The sequence below is a fragment of the Salvelinus fontinalis genome, chromosome 23, assembly GCF_029448725.1.
Source record: "Salvelinus fontinalis isolate EN_2023a chromosome 23, ASM2944872v1, whole genome shotgun sequence".
In the NCBI taxonomy this organism is placed as follows: Eukaryota; Metazoa; Chordata; class Actinopteri; order Salmoniformes; family Salmonidae; genus Salvelinus; species Salvelinus fontinalis.
In genome coordinates this window covers 44,404,004-44,421,906 of record NC_074687.1, presented here as the reverse complement: position 1 = coordinate 44,421,906, position 17,903 = coordinate 44,404,004, and the positions used below count along the sequence as shown (strand labels likewise).

The following is a 17,903-nucleotide window of genomic DNA, read 5'->3' as shown; positions in this document are numbered from 1 at the left end:
AATGGCAAGAGTGTACAAAGCTGTCATCAAGGAAAAGGGTGGCTACTTTGAAGAATCTAAAATCCAAAATATTTTAATGATTTGTTTAACACTTTTTTGGGTACTACATTATTCCATATGTGTTATTTCATAGTTTTGATGTCTTCACTATTATACTACAATGTAGAAAATATACAAAATTATGAAAAACCCTTGAATGAGTAGGTGTGTCCAATTTCTGGACTGGTACTGTATATAGTGAGCAAGCATATTTAGCACACTCCATCCAACAAACTGCTAGGAGCAAAAGGTCTTTATGCAAATGTTTTCATAATTCTATGGTATTTCATTTATCCTTTATTTATCTAGGCAAGTCAGTTAAGAACAAATTCTTATTTACAATGACGGCCTACCGGGGAACAGTGGATTAACTGCCTTGTTCAGGGGCAGAATGACAGATTTTTACTACGTCAGCTCGGGGATTCAATCAAGCAACCTTTCGGTTACTGGCCCAACGCTCTAACCACTAGTCTACCTGCCGCCCCTTGTATGTATGAATTTGTCAAAATTGTTTAAAAATAATTGTTCTCATAAAGGCCAGAACATTTTTATTTTTGTGATTTAGAGTCTAACATAATTTATGCAAATTTACTCCTTTAAACAAACATAATCGGAGATCCATTTGAGATCAATTATAGTTCAAATAAAGTTGTCTTTTCCAATGTAGTCAACCATTTTTGTGTCAGTTGCCCCTCGAGCCACAACCCATTTGACAGATGTCAGGGGTTTGCCTTTGGCAATCTATCATTATTTAACATTTAGTGTGGAGAGAGACCATCAGACAATTACGTATAAGAAGCAAAAAATATAATAAAAATAGTCGCTCTATGGTGTATAATTGCTTTAGGTGTTGTTATGGTGCCATGCGTACCAGTTAATTGCCGCCACAGTTGTTTATTGCTAAGGTTTGTTTTAACCATATGCTCGAGTGTGTTTGTCTTGTGTACCATAAGTTAATGGACAAAATGTACCATCCTTCTGTTTGTGAGCTATAAACACAATGCAGTTAGCACGTCATCTGAGGATAAGGCTAAATTCAGTAGAAACCAAGTAGCTTGTCGCTCCTTAGTCAAGCATATTAAAGCTAGTTAATTCCCTCCATCAAATGCAATGGATACTATTACCATTTTCAAACAGGTAACACAAATGAGAAACTATTTCTCTGTGTGACAAAATAGCAGCCCTTTTCTTTTACTGAGTTTGCAATTTTGTTGTTGGCCAGCGCCCCTTAAGAGTTTTAACACTGCATTGTTGTGAATAATATCGTATCTTTTTTTAATTAAAAAAAAGCCTATGTAAGGCATGATAAAACTTGCCTTAAGTGGTGGAAATGAAACAAAGCTTACTCTTCATTGATCAATGCTGGGCTTTAAAAGTCTCAGATGCTTACCATTCATGGCAACAGTGTGTGGCTGTTAAATCACCATTACCTCAGCTAGCATTATTCAAATAGAGGGGCTATTCAGACTAAACAGGTCTGATAGTTGCTGTAGGAGTGATTTGTGGAGGGTTGGGCAGCCGAACAGCGACTGCTAGATCTTATTAACCTCAGTGTGGGTGTCTTCCAATGGGGGCTGAATAGAATTGACTTAATTTGACAAGCCCAGGTTATTAGAGGCAGTTTGAATGACCTTTAACCACTGACTGTAATGGGTAAAGAAGGGGAAGTGACAGTGGTGACAGTGGTTGTGACAGCAGCTAGGGGATTGGAAAGGCTGCTGTATTGTATTTGTGACCGTGCTACCCTGCTTGGGAGGTGCTAGATCGGATACATTTGTATGTCTAACTTTTTTGTATTTCTTGCAGGTCCGGGAGCACCCACTGTGATCTTACACAGCCTCAATAATTCCAGTAAGAACTCAACTTAATCTTCCACAATTGATGGTCATGTCATGAACTTATTTTAGCAATTGGCAAGATAACTTGGAACATTGGTGTTTTGCCAGAACCAACAAGCGTTGAAAGGATGAAAAAAACAGCCATTGCTCATTTTGTTCAAATATTGAGGATTTGCTCTTTAATATGCCAGCTCCCCTCTCACTGTTACCCTCGTTGAAACGACCCCCTCGTTGTCTTAATTTCATTATTTTCCTTTACGCCGTCCATGTCTGGATTTCTGTTTCGTCTTGAATGTTAACAGATGCAGTGGGAAAAAAGGCAAGACATTTTTAAATTGGCAAGGATTATTTGGCCAGACCTTCCAATCCACATCTGAGAACTTTGGGGCCTTGGTGATTTCATAATGAGAGGCCTATTTATTTTGTGTTTCTATAAAAAAATGCTGGATAAATTCCATTCCATTCAGTTTCCTCTTAGATGGCGAAAACGGAATATACAATAGGCATTCGTTTTGTAGTTCCATGTGGAGGAAATTGATTATTTTAAAAACCATCATTGACAAACACTTGAATGTATAAGATGTATTTGGAGAAAGTAACATTTCTGCACTGCAGTGGGTCTGAAATTTATGCTGCCAGTTGCGACAAGATCAATAGCACACCTAGTCAATTGTACGTCTGACACTGATAATGTTACAGTGGTCGAACTCCGATGCGGGCAGCACTGCAGGCAGCATGCTGGTCAAAGGCTGACTATAGTTCATTATTTTGATGTACAACATTTAGTTCTGTCATAATTGTAGACCAACCAACATCTTATTATGGGTTAGGAAATACAATGCATCTAGTTTTATGAGACATTTAAAGTCTTGGGCCAAACAATTGGGCCTTGGTTTGTTATCAAGGACCATGTTTAAAACCCACACAAAGTCTGTGCTGGAAAAACACGTGCTGGAAAAACATGAAAAACATATTTTCTCTGCACTTGAGTTTTACTATATTTTTTACTTCAGACTTGAAAAATAAGTCTAAACCGTCACGCGCCAAATGTATTCGGACAGGAGTAGTATTACTAATTGATTTTGTACCTATTACCCCAGCATGTGCGTTATTTCAGAGGACGATTCAGACAGGATAAATTAATCTAACTCTTAAACTTTTTTATTCAATTGACTCACGACGGAAGCCTGGAGGTTTTTTCAACACGTCTGGACTATAATGAGCTACACTGATAACTCGTGCTTGGCTGCCAAATGTATAGGTGTCCCAATAATATTTAAATTGAGGAAGTGTGATCATAATTATTATTTTTGCGATCTATGGTAGACATACTTTTTGATTGCACATTGAAGTAAACTGACACATTTGGCAACGTTCAAGTTCAATCCATTGGCACAAAGTGTATGAACAAAAATATTCACTGTGAAAGTTGATTGTAGGTAATTCATATGAAATATATGTGCTGCCTTTTGTTTTAAGCATCAAGCTTTGAAATCCGTTCTTGTTTTCTTGCTCAAACTGCGAGCAAAACTTGTCAAACTCTGTAATTTCTCAGACATTGTAAGGATGTCGGTACGCACGGGATTAGTATTATCAGAGGACCTTGGAGTTTGACAAAAGCTCTTGCACATAATTACATTATCCGACTTCCCCCAGTAAAACTTACCTTGTTCAAAAAGCTTTAGAAGTCTAATATAAAGGTCCTTCAGAAAGTATTCACACACTTTGACATTGTCCACGTTTTGTTGTGTTACAGCCTGAATTTAAAATAGATTCAATTGTGTGTTTTTTTGCCACAGATTTACACACACTATCCCACAATGTGAATGTGGAATTTAGTTTTTACACATTTTGACAAAAAAAAAAAATGTAAAGCTGAAATCTTGAGTTAATAATTATGCAACCTCTTTTTTACGGAAAGCCCAAAGGAATAAAAATGTGCTTAACAAGACACATAATACGTGGGCTCACTATGTATGCAATAATTGTAATGGAATTCGTCCTCCTCATCTGACGAGGAGTAAGAAAGGTCGGACCAATCTGTAGCGTGGTGAGTATCCATTTTAATATGAATACTTGAAACAAACAAACAAAATAACGAATACACGAACGAACACAAAACAGCCCCGTATGGTGAACAAACACAGAAAGAGGAACAATCACCCACAAAACCCAATACAAAACAGGCTACCTAAATATGGTTCCCAATCAGAGACAATGACAAACACCTGCCTCTGATTGAGAACCATATCAGGCCAAACGAAAACCCCACATAGAAACACAAAGCATAGATAACCCACCCAACTCACGCCCTGATCAACTAAAACAAAGAAAATACAAAAGAACTAGGGTCAGAACGTGACAATAATAGGGGTTAACATGATTTTTGAATGATTACCCCATCTCTGTACCCCACATTTACTATTATCTGTAAGGTCCCTTAGTCAAGTAGTGAATTTCAAACACAGCTTACGACAGAAGACAAGGGAGGTTTTCCAATGCATCGCAAAGAAGGGCACCTATTGGTAGATGGTAAAAAAAAAGACACTGACTATCCCTTTGAGCATGGTGAAGTTATTAATTATGCTTTGGATGATGTATAACCCTGTCACTACAAAGATACAGGCATCCTTCCTAATCCAGTTGAGAGGAAGGAAACAGCTCAGGCATTTCACCATCAAGCCAATGGTGACTTTAAAACAGTTAGAGTTTAATGGCTGTGATAGGAGAAAACTGAGGATGGATCAACAACATTGTAGTTATTCTAAAATACTAACCTAAATGACAGAGTGGAAAGAAAGAAGCCTGTACAGAATAAAACATATTCCAAAACATGCATCCATCCTGCACTAAAGTTAAACTGAAGAAAATGTGGCAAAGCAATTCACTTCGAGTCCTAAATACAAAGTGTTTTGTTTGGGGCCAATCCAATACAACACATTACTGAGTAGCATGGGCTCCATATTCTCATAGTGGTGGCTGTATCATGTTATTGGTATGTTTGTAATTATTAAGGACTGGGGAGTTTTTCAGGATAACTTATTTTCAGAATGGAGCTAAGCACAGACAAAATCCTAGAGTAACACCTGGTTCAGTATGCTTTCCACTGGGAGATGAATTCACCTTTCATCAGGACAATAACCTAAAAGTCCAAATCTACACTGGATTTGCTTACTAAGAATACAGTGAATGTTCCTCAGTGGCCAGGTTTCGATTTATATCCACTTGAACTATGGCAAAATGTTTTTCTAACAATGATCAACAACCAATTCAATTTGACAGAGCTTGAAGAATAAAAATAAATAAATAGGCAAATGTGACACAATCCAGGTGTGGAAAGCTCTTAGAGACTTACCTAGAAAGACTCACAGCTGTAATCGCTGCAAAAGGTGCTTAATTTTCAATAATTTAGCTAACATTTCTAAAAACATGTTTTCACTTTGTCACTATGGGGTATTGTGTGTGGAAGTGGGTATTCTTTTCAATTTAAACCATTTTGAATTCAGGCTGGAGCGCAACACAATGTGGAATAATTAAGGCGTATGAATACTTTCTGAAGGCACTGTAATTCCACTTGCTTCTAAGAGCACTAAGATAAAAGGCCCACCAGTGGTGTAGTGGAGAAGTGGATATAATTCTGCAATACATTTTGCAACCGGCCCACCCGGCGCAGGAAAGGCGCCCTGTGTGAAAAATGATATTAGAAACAGTGACATGTACTCTGAATGACCTAAAATGACAAATACCATATTGGTCTTTGACAGTCAGGCCAACCCAAGGCAGCAGCTACTCTTCCTGGGGTCCGGCATAATTAAAGCAGTTAAACAATTTGAAAAACATTACAATACATTCAGGCCCATACTCCACTACTACATATCTACAACGCAAAATCCATATGCACATGTGTGTATAGTGCGTAGGTTATCAGGTGTGTGTATGCATGTGTCTGTGCCTATGTTTGTGTTACTTCACAGTCCCGCTGTTCCATAAGGTGTATTTTTACCTGCTTTTTGAATCTGATTCTACTGCTTGCATCAGTTACCTGATGTGGATTAGAGTTCCATGTAGTCATGGCTCTATGTAGTACTTTGCACCTCCCATAGTCTGTTCTGGACAGTGAAGAAACCTCTGGTGGCATGTCTTGTGGGGTATGCATGGGTGTCCGAGCTGTGTGCTAGTATGTTAAACAAGCAGCTCGGTACCTTCAGCTTGTCAACACCTCTTACAAAATCAAGTAATGAGGAAGTCAATCTCTCTTCCACTTTGAGCCATGAGAGATTGACATGCATGACATTAATGTTAGCTCTCCTTGTACTTAAGGGCCAGCCGTGCTGCCCTGTTCTGAACCAAATGCAATTTTGGTGGTCCAGGTGCAACAAAACCAGGGCCTGTAGAACCTGCCTTGTTGATAGTGTTGTTAAGAAGGCAGAGCAGCGCTTTATTATGGACAGACTTCTCCCCATCTTAGCTACAGTTATATCAATATGTTTTGACCATGACAATTTACAATCCAGGGTTATTCCAAGCAGTTTAGTCACCTCAACTTGCTCATTTTCCACATTATTCATTAAGAGAAGAAGTTGAGGTTTAGGGTTTATTGAATGATTTGTCCAATACTATGCTTTTAGTTTTGGAAATATTTAGGACTAACGTGTTCCTTGCTACCCATTCCGAAAGTAACTGCAGCGCTTGTTAAATGTTGCAGTCATTTCAGTCGCTGTAGTAGCGGACGTGTATAGTGTTGAATCACCCGCATACACAGACACACTGGCCTTACTCAAAGCCATGGGCATGTTGTCAGTAAAAATGGAAAAAAGCAAGGGGCCTAAACAGCTACCCTGGGGAATTCCTGCTTCTACCTGGATTATGTTTGAGAGACTTCCATTAAAGAACACCCTCTGTGTTCTGTTAGACAAGTAACTCTTTATCCACATTGTAGCAGGGGTTGTAAAGCCATAACACATATGTTTTTCCAGCAGCAGACTATGATCAATAATGTCAAAAGCTGCACTGAAGTCTAACAAGATAGCCCCCACAATAATGTTATCAATTTCTCTCAGCCAATCATCAGTCATTTGCATGTGCATTCGTGCTGAAAGTCTGCTGTCAATTTGTTTACTGTGAAATAGCATTGTATCTGGTCAAACTATCAAGGCACAAGGCAAGACCCAGATGCAGACACAGGAGGCAGATGGTTGGAGTCGTACAATGTTTATTAATCCAAACGGGTAGGCTAGAGACTAGTCAGGCAAAAAGGTCAGGCAAAAAGGCAAAAAGGTCAAAAGCAGATCAGTCCAATAGGTACCGAAGGGCAGGCAGAATCAAGGTCAGGGCAGGCATGATGTTCAGTTAGGCAGGAAAGTAGTCCAGAGTCAGGCAGGGGTCAGAACCGGGAGGACTAAAAAAGAGAATAGAAAAGGTGTACGAGAAAAACATGCTGGTTGACTTGACTAAACATACAAGACAAACTGGCACAGAGAGACATGAAACACAGGGATAAATACACTGGGGAAAATAAGCGACGCCTGGTGGGGTGGAGACAATCACAGGAACAGGTGAAACAAATCAGGGCGTGACACAAACACAATTTTTTCCAGAAGTTTACTAAGGGTTGGTAGCAGGCTGATTGGTCAGCTATTTGAGACATTAAACGGGGATTTACTATTCTTGTGTAGAGGAATGACTTTAGCTTCCCTCCAGGCCTGAGGGCACACACTTTCTAGTAGGCTTAAATTGAAGATGTGGCAAATAGGAGTGGCAATATTGTCCGCTATTATCCAAAGTAATTTTCCATCCAGATTGTCAGACCCCGGTGGCTTGTCATTGTTGATAGACAATAACCTCTTCCACACTGACTTTGTGAAATTCAAAAGTACAATTCTTGTCTTTCATTATTTGGTCAGATATACTTGGATACTTTTCAGCGTTTGTTGCTGAGTTTGTTTATCTTGCCAATGAAAAAGTAATTTAAGTAGTTGGCAATATCAGTGGGTTTTGTGATAAATTAGCCATCTGATTCAATGAAAGATGGAGCCGAGTTGGCTTTTCCCCACAAAATTTAATGTAAGGTGCTCCATAGCTTTTTACTATCATTCTTTATATTATTTATCTTTGTGTCATAGTATAGTTTATGTTTATTGCTATTTAGCTTAGTCACATGACTTCTTAATTTGCGGTAAGTTTGCCAATCAGTTGGGCTGCCAGATGTACTTGCCATACTTTTTGCCTCATCCCTCTCAACCATACCATTTTTCAATTCCTTATCAATCCAAGGGGATCAATTTTTACAGTCATTTTCCTAATGGGTGTGTGCTTATTAGTAACTGTTATAAGAAATTTCATAAATGTTTCAAGTGCAGCGTCTGGTTGCAGCTCATTACACACCACAGACCAGCAAATATTCTTTACATCATCAACAGTGCTAACAGTGTAACTCTGGTTCACAGGCTCATGATTACTGCATCCAATAGCTGTAGGATTAACCTCTACCGAGTACCTAACCCGGATTCGGGAGCACCCCCCACCCCCCCCCACACTGATTAGCATCGCTAGCATAGCGTCACAATTAAATAGTAGCATCTAAATATCATTAAATCACAAGTCCAAGACACCCAATGAAAGACACAGATCTTGTGAATAAAGCCACCATTTCAGATTTTTAAAATGTTTTACAGGGAAGACACAATATGTAAATCTATTAGCTAAACACGTTAGCAAAAGACACCACAAGTAATTTTCCAACAATTTTTTACAAACAGATTATTTCACTTAGAATTCAATGTACAGTCATGGCAAAAGTTTTGAGAATTACACAAATATTAATTTTCACAAAGTTTGCTGCTTCAGTGTCTTTAGATATTTTTGTCAGATGTTACTATGGAATATTGAAGTATAATTACAAGCATTTCATAAGGGTCAAAGGATTTTATTGACAATTACAGGGAATTGATGCAAAGAGTCAATATTTGCAGTGTTGACCATTCTTTTTCAAGACCTCTGCAATCCGCCCTGGCATGCTGTCAATTAACTTCTGGGCCACATCCTGACTGATGGCAACCCATTCTTGCATAATCAATGCTTGGAGTTTGTCAGAATTTGTGGGTTTTTATTTGTCCACCCGCCTCTTTAGGATTGACCACACGTTCTCAATGGGATTAAGGTCTGGGGAGTTTCCTGGCCATGGACCCGAAATATCGATGATTTGTTCCCCTTTTGCCTGATGGCAAGGTGCTCCATCATGCTGGAAAAGGCATTGTTCGTCACCAAACTGTTCCTGGATGGTTGGGAGAAGTTGCTCTCGTAGGATGTGTTGGTACCATTCTTTATTTAGGCAAAATAGTGAGTGATCCCACTCCCTTGGCTGAGAAGCAAACCCACACATGAATGGTTTCAGGATGCTTTACTGTTGGCATGACACAGGACTGATGGTAGCGCTCACCTTGTCTTCTCCGGACAAGCTTTTTTCCAGATGCCCCAAATAATCGGAAAGGGGATTCATCAGGGAAAATGACTTTACCCCAGTCCTCAGCAGTCCAATCCCTGAACCTTTTGCAGAATATCAGTCTGTCCCTAATGTTTTTCCTGGAGAGAAGTGGCTTCTTTTCTGCCCTTCTTGACACCAGGCCATCCTCCAAAAGTCTTTACCTCACGGTGCGTGCAGATGCACTCACACCTGCCTGCTGCCATTCCTGAGCAAGCTCTGTACTGGTGGTGCCCCGATCCCACAGCTGAATCAACTTTAGGAGACGGTCCTGGCGCTTGCTGGACTTTCTTGGGCACCCTGAAGCCTTCTTCACAACAATTGAACCGCTCTCCTTGATGATTCGATAAATGTTTGATTTAGGTGCAATCTTACTGGCAGCAATATCCTTGTCTGTGAAGCCCTTTTTGTGCAAAGCAATGATGACAGCATGTGTTTCCTTGCAGGTAACCATGTTTGACAGAGGAAGAACAATGATTCCAAGCACCACCCTCCTTTTGAAGCTTCCAGTCTGTTACTCAAACTCAATCAGCATGACAGAGTGATCTCCAGCCTTGTCCTCGTTAACACTCACACCTGTGTTATCGAGAGAATCACTGACATGTTGTCAGCTGGTCCTTTTGTGGTAGGGCTGAAATGCAGTGGAAATATTTTTGGGAGATTCGGTTAATTTCCATGGCAAAAAGGGACTTTGCAATTAATTGCAATACGTCTGATCACTCTTCGTAACATTCTGGAGTATATGCAAATTGCCATCATACAAACTGAGGCAGCAGACTTTGTGAAAATTAATATTTGTGTCATTCTCAAAACTTTTGGCCACGACTGTGTAACAATTCCAGTGGGTCAGAAGTTTACATACACTAAGTTGACTGTGCCTTTAAACAGCTTAGAAAATTCCAGAAAATTATGTCACGGCTTTAGAAGCTTCTGATAGGCTAAATGATATCATTTGAGTCAATTGGAGGTGTACCTGTGGATTTATTTCAAGGCCTACCTTCAAACTCAGTGCCTCTTTGCTTGACATCATGGAAAAATCAAAAGAAATCAGCCAAGAGTTCAGAAAAAAAATGGTAGACCACCACATGTCTGGTTCATCCTTGGGAGCAATTTTCAAACACCTGAAGCTACCACGTTCATATGTACAAACGATAGTGTGCAAGTATAAACACCATGGGACCACGCAGCCGTCATACCGCTCAGGAAGGAGACGCGTTTTGTCTCCTAGAGATGAACTTTGCTGCGAAAAGTTAATATTAATCCCAGAAAAATAGCAAAAAACCTTGTGAAAATGCTGGAGGAAACAGGTACAAAAGTATCTATATCCACAGTAAAACGAGTCCTATATCGACATAACCTGAAAGGTCGCTCAGCAAGGAAGAAGCCACTGCTCCAAAACCGCCATAAAAAAGCCAGACTATGGTTTGCAACTGCACATAGGGACAAAGATCATACTTTTTGGAGAAATGTCCTCTGGTCTGATGAAACAAAAATAGAACTGTTTGGCCATAATGATCATCGTTATGTTTGGAGGAAAAAGGGGGAGGCTTGCAAGCCGAAGAACACCATCCCAACCGTGAAGCACAGGGGTGGCAGCATCATGTTGTGGGGCGCTTTGCTGCAGGAGAGACTGGTGCACTTCACAAAATAGATGGCTTCATGAAGAAGGAAAATTATGGGGATATATTCAAGCAACATCTCAAGACAACAGTCAAGAAGTTAAAGCTTGGTCGCAAATGGTCTTCCAAATGGACAATGACCCCAAGCATACTTCCAAAGTTGTGGAAGAATGGCTGAAGGACAACAAAGTCAAGGTATTGGAGTGGCCATCACAAAGCCCTGACCTCAATCCTATAGAAACCTTTTGGGCTGAACTGAAAAGGCATGTGTGAGCAAGGAGGCCTACAAACCTGACTCAGTTACACCAGCTCTGTCAGGAGGAATGGGCCAAAATTCACCCAACTTATTGTGGGAAGCTTGTGGAAGGCTACCTGAAACGTTTGACCCAAGTTAAACAATTTAAAGGCAATGCTACCAAATACTAATTGAGTGTATGTAAACTTCTGACCCACTGGGAATGTGATGAAAGAAATATAAGCTGAAATAAATCATTCTCTACTATTATTCTGACATTTCACATTCTTAAAATTAAGTGGCGATCCTAACTGACCTAAGACAGGGAATTTTTACTAGGATTAAATGTCAGGAATTGTGAAACTGAGTTTCAATGTATTTGGCTGAGGTGTATGTAAACTTAGCTCAGATGTACTGTGCTGGTCTGGATATTTTTTTCACATTGACCTTTATGGCGGGGTTCAAGCCAGTATGGTGGATGCATATCCAGGCCAACTCGTCTGGACTTGGCTTGGCATGGCTCAGTGTCAGTTTAGTGCTGCAGTGTGTAAACCACCATTGTGTTCCCATGTTCTGTTCCTACAGTACCTCTCTTTACACTACAGAACCAATCTGAAATAGGCTGGCCTAGTTAGCCATTCAATTCAGTTGCTGGAAGCCTGCAACTGTGCTGAAATTGAAATTGTGAAAATAATAGATCAGAGTCCTAAGTGTAAAAATGGGTTCAGTGACTGTGCTGCATAATAATGCTAATAAGCTTCACTCTGCCCATTGTATAACAAATCGATAAAGTTGGATAGCAAGTTGGATAATGGGAGAAGATCAAATATTTTGGGATGGAATTACAGAGCATGCAGTAGGCCTAATGCATGAATATACCAAGATGTACTCAAGAAGTGTAGGTAGTTTTAACACATTTGACTTCATATGATATTCATACTTGTCAACATTTAAACACCACAACGGTTATGATATTAAACATATATAATATTTACCAAATTAATTTAGTTCTGGTCATTTCGAGTTTCATGTCAACATTTTAACAGTACGGTACATCTCAGTATGTAGGTCTGCGGTGTTTCTATCAAAATGCATTTTCAACAAACATCAAAGACAGGAGAGAGAGAGATGGATAGAGAGGGAGGGGGGAGAGAGGGAAAGGGAGAGAGAGGGGTTTCTGTGCGTCCACTTTGTCCCTCTAATTAGCATACCATGTCTGTAAAAGAAGTCAGTGCAGCGGCATCACCCTGGCTCAACACCAGCATGCCACACTTTACCTGCTCCAGACATGCCAAAAATGAGTCTGCGCGCTCTACCATGTCTTTAACTTCCCTTTCACAATTGTTACGAGGAGCGCACTTCAAATGTTTGGTGTCAGTATGTGAGAAAGACAAAAAAAACGTTAAGATATCTCAAGATATCCTTGTTACTTTTATGCACAGCCAAGGCGCCACTTATCAAAAATCTTTGATTGAACCAAAGTAATGTTCTCAATGACCAGCCAATCAGAGCCATTTCATCTGTTGTTCACGTGCACATTATTACTTTGTTGGCCGTTTTTTAAATGTAACGTTTGCATTTATTCACGTGATTGGATTAGCCAAATATTTGACGTGTTTTGCTCTTGTGTAGGCTACTTTGTGCATGATTTCTCTATTGTACTTCATAATTGATAAGGTGCATGTGTACCTTTTACTACACTACTGTGGCCCGCGTTGTGGACACTTCTAGAACGTATGCAACTTTTTCTCTCAACATAGATTACTACATCCTTGAGAACAACTCTTTACTGAAGGCAGCTTTGAAGGTCAAGAGGATTCAAATGACGGACTTCAGAACAATCCAGATGGAACATTTTGGTAAGACGGGTAATTTTCGCTACCTACATTTTTTACAAATCAGTTTCTCTTTCTATTATTCTAAGGTTATTGCTAATGGCTGCTTTCTCTGCTCAGATCTGCCTTTGAAGATCTCCTACCCACCAGACTTTTCTGAATCACGTCACTATGGCCTGCTTCTGGTAGTGTACGTATCTCCTTCAGTGTCTGTGCACACTGTTTTTTAAATTCGATTATGGTTGGTGCGGACCCCATCACGAGAGCCAGACTGTCTTTATGATGCCCATATTAGGACTGCCTCAAGCACTGTTTTATTCTGTCATTTGTATCTTTAAATTCAGCGATGGCTCCCCCGGTGGCCAGGCTGTGAGCGACCGATTCATTCTGGACTGGGACTCGGTTCTGGTCAGCTCGGATAACATCATTGTGGCTCGTCTAGACGGCAGAGGGAGTGGCTTCCTGGGCCAGAGGGTTCTACATGAGGTCCACCAACGTTTGGGGACAGTAGAGGTGCAGGATCAAATCGCAGCTGTGGAGTATGTACTAGTTTGATCCTTTCCCATTGAGTCTAATTTAATTATAATTTAATTCAATAAGTCATTAGCCTTCGAATACATGCCAATTTAACAATTTTCTTACGTTTTCTATTTAACTGAATTTGGCAAACAACTTTAAACATCTTTAGGAACTGTATTCATATTACTGTATTCCACTCTATGATATCATACTTTGTAACTTGGGCATCTCCTCAATATTGTTTATTTCAGATACATGTTGACATTCCCGTACATTGATCGTACACGGATAGGAGTATTTGGAAGGGTAAGATTCTATTGACAGATTCTCTCACAGAGGCTCCAGCTTGCTCGTCTCAAGTTGATTTGAATGACTTTACGAGACACACATACTCAACATGTTAGTATAAACTTTTACTTTATTTGCTGGCTTGTGCCCCATGATATAACATTTAACAAATACAACAATCTTTTTTTTGGTTACTTGTTTTTTTATATATCTTCCAGGGCTATGGTGCCTACATTACATTAATGATGCTCAAATCAACAGACAGCCTGTTAAAATGTTCCGTAGCAATGTCCCCAGTCACAGACTGGAAACTATATGGTGAGTAGAAGCTTGACTGTAAAATATTTGTTGTTATTAACCTTTATGACCTTTTATGGTGACTTTTATGATAGTCTTAATGACTGCTTTAATATGTTTAATGTAAAGTGTTCTCGACAAGTTAGATGCAAGATTTTCAAGACAGTCATCTATTATGATTTCATGTTCTTGTCACTTACTTATATGTATTACGCACAAACAGTCTTTCTCATGTTATGAAATAGGCCTCACAATCTGTGGTGTCATAGACCTGCATATCATCAATTGGGTCTAACAGGGCTTTTGGCCATCCCAATCTTTGATTGGTCCCAGAATCACATCAATAGATAGATGGGTAGGAAAGGAGAGGTGACAGAAGGGTTGATACCTGAGTAGGGGATTCTTCTCACATGGGGAACCATTTATGGAGGCGATGGTCTTATTTGTAAGAAATTCCTCAATAAGGAATTAGGATATTGTTCAAATTGTACATTGAAATGAAACATTGCAACACCTGGGCCACAGAGAGAGACCAAAAACGACTTAAGATTAAACCACAGAGTATCATAAGATCTCACTGGCTACTTATGCACTTTTATGTCTTAAAGTAACATTTATAAATTGTTTCATTTCATATTCATCATCTCCAGCACCACCCCCAACATCACCATATGTGAAAATGACACATTTCTATGTTTTGTAGTAAAAAAGATAGAGGAAGATAAATGTTTCCAATGACATCAACCAATTAGTAGACAATCAGTAGGCAAATAGTAGACAAATGCGGGGTGGCAGGTAGCCTAGTGGTTAGAGCGTTGGGCCAGTAACCGAATGGTTGCTAGTGGAGGTTGACCGATTGATCGGCAAGGCCGATTAAATAGGGCCGATTTTTAAGTTTTCATAACAATTGGTAATCAGCATTTTTGGATGCAGATTATGGCCGATTACATTGCATTCCATGAGGAAACTGCGTGTCAGGCTGACCACCTGTTATGCGAGTGCAGCAAGGAGCCAAGGTAAGTTGCTAGCTAGCATTAAACTTGTCTTGTAAAAAACATCAATCTTCACATAATCACTAGTTAACTACACATGGTTGATGATATTACTAGGTTAATTAGCTTGTCCTGCGTTGCATATAATCAATGCGGTGCCTGTATCATCAAATCACAGCCTACTTCACCAAACGGGTGATGATTTAACAAAAGCGCAATTGCGAAAAAAGCACAATCGCTGCACAAATGTACCTAACCATAAACATCAATGCCTGTCTTAAAATCAATACACAGAAGTAGATATTATTTAACCTGCATAGTTAGTTAAAATAAATTAATGTCAGCAGGCAATATTAACTAGGGAAATTGTGTCACTTCTCTTGCATTCAATGCATGCAGAGTTAAGGCCAATGCAACAGTCTGGCTCGTTGCGAACTAATTTGCCAGAATTGTACATAATTATGACAACATTGAAGGTTGTGCAATGTAACAGAAATATTTAGACTTTGGGTTGTCACCTGTTCGATAAAATACGCAAAGGTTCCGTATTTCACTGAAAGAATAAACGTTTTGTTTTCGAAAGGATAGTTTCCGGATTTGACCATATTAATGACCAAAGGCTCGTATTTCTGTGTTTCTTATATTATAATTAAGTCTATGATTAAACATTTAATAGAGCAGTCTGACTGAGCGGTGGTAGGCAGCAGCAGGGTCATAAGCATTCATTCAAACTTTACTGCGTTTGCCAGCAGCTCTTAGCAATGCTTGAATCACAGCGCTGTTTATGACTTCAAGCCTGTCAACTCCTGAGATTAGGCTGACAATACTAAAGTGCCTATTAGAACATCCAATAGTCAAATGTATATGAAATAAAAATGGTATAGAGAGAAATAGTCGATGCATCATAATTCCTGTAATAACTACAACCTAAAACTTCTTAACTGGGAATATTGAAGAACTGTGAATATTGAACCACCAGCTTTAATACAGTTGTAGTCGGAAGTTTACATACACTGATTTCCTTATATGAACTGTAACTCAGTAAAATCTTTGAATTTGCTTCATGTTGCTTCTATATTTTGGTTAAGTATAGAAAAAAATATCAACAGTTGAAGTCGGAAGTTTACATACACTTAGGTTGGTGTCATTAAAACTCGTTTTTCAACCACTCCACAAATTTCTTGTTTATTAACAAACTATAGTTTTGGCAAGTCGGTTAGCACATCTACTTTGTGCATGACAAAAGTAATTTTGCCAACAATTGTTTAAAGACAGATTATTTCACTTATAATTCAAAGTATCACAATTTCAGTGGGTCAGAAGTTCACATACACTAAGTTGACTGTGCCTTTAAACAGCTTGGAAAATTCCAGAAAATTATGTCATGGCTTTAGAGGCTTCTGATAGGCTAATTGACATAATTTGAGTCAATTCGAGGAGTACCTGTGGATGTATTTCAAGGCCTACCATCAAACTCAGTGCCTTATTGCTTGACATCATGGGAAAATCAAAAGAAATCAGCCAAGAACTCAGAAAAAAAATTGTAGACCTCTACAAGTCTGGTTCATCATTGGGAGCAATTTCCAAATGCCTGAAGGTACCACGTTCATCTGTACAAACAATAGTACGCAAGTATAAACACCATGGGACCACGCAGCAGTCATTCCGCTCAGGAAGGAGACGTGTTCTGTCTCCTAGAGATGAACGTACTTTGGTGCGAAAAAGGGCAAATCAATCCCAGAACAACAGCAAAGGACCTTGTGAAGATGCTGGAGGAAACAGGTACAAAAGTATCTATATCCACAGTAAAACGAGTCCTTTATCGACATAACCTGAAAGGCCGCTCAGCAAGGAAGAAGCCACTGCTCCAAAACCACCATAAAAAAATGCCAGACTATGGTTTGCAACTGCACATGGGGACAAAGATCATACTTTTTGGAGAAATGTCCTCTGGTCTGATGAAACAAAAATATAACTGTTTGACTGGGCCACAATTCACCTAACTTATTGTGGGAAGCTTGTGGAAGGCCACCCGAAACGTTTGACACAAGTTAAACAATTTAAAGGCAATGCTACCAAATACTAATTGAGTGTTTGTAAACCTTTGACCCACTGGGAATGTTATGAAAGAAATAAAAGAAGAAATAAATAATTCTCTGTACTATTATTCTGACATTTCTCATTCTTAAAATCAAGTGACGATCCTAACTGACCTAAGACAGGGAATTTTTACTAGGATTAAATGTCAGGAATTGTGAAAAACTGAGTTTAACTGTATTTGGCTACGGTGTACGTAAACGTCTGACTTCAATTGTATGTTCTAAGCAAGGAACTTAAACGTTAGCTTTTTTACATGGCACATATTGCACTTTTTCTTCTCCAACACTGTGTTTTTGCATTATTTTAACCAATTTGAGCATGTTTCATAATTTTTTTGAAACTAAATATACTTTATGTATTATATTAAGTTAAAATAAAAGTGTTCATTCAGTATTGTTGTAATTGTCATTATTACAAATATATATATTTATTTATACATATATAAAGAAAAATCGGCCGATTAACCGGTATATGCTTTTTTTGATCCACCAATAATCGGTATCGGTATAGAAAAATCATAATCGGTCGACCTCTAGCTGCTAGATCGAATCCACGAGCTGACAAGGTAAAAATCTGTCATTCTGACCCTGAATAAAGCAGTTTACCCACTTTTCCTAGGCTGTCATTGTAAATAAGAATTTGTCTTAACTGACTTGCCTAG

The 17,903-nt window shown here is 39.1% G+C and overlaps 1 protein-coding gene across 3 annotated transcripts in view; it reads left to right on the top strand.

The window, feature by feature from the left end:
* LOC129821387 (inactive dipeptidyl peptidase 10-like) overlaps window positions 1–17,903 on the top strand; it is a 314,370-nt gene that overhangs the window by 275,488 nt on the left and 20,979 nt on the right. For all 3 annotated transcript variants that reach the window (XM_055879015.1, XM_055879016.1, XM_055879017.1), the window contains exons 17-22: window positions 1,846–1,890; window positions 12,972–13,070; window positions 13,167–13,236; window positions 13,391–13,585; window positions 13,817–13,871; window positions 14,072–14,171. In XM_055879015.1, the coding sequence (XP_055734990.1) occupies window positions 1,846–1,890; window positions 12,972–13,070; window positions 13,167–13,236; window positions 13,391–13,585; window positions 13,817–13,871; window positions 14,072–14,171 (564 nt within the window). The remainder of the gene's footprint in view (window positions 1–1,845; window positions 1,891–12,971; window positions 13,071–13,166; window positions 13,237–13,390; window positions 13,586–13,816; window positions 13,872–14,071; window positions 14,172–17,903) is intronic.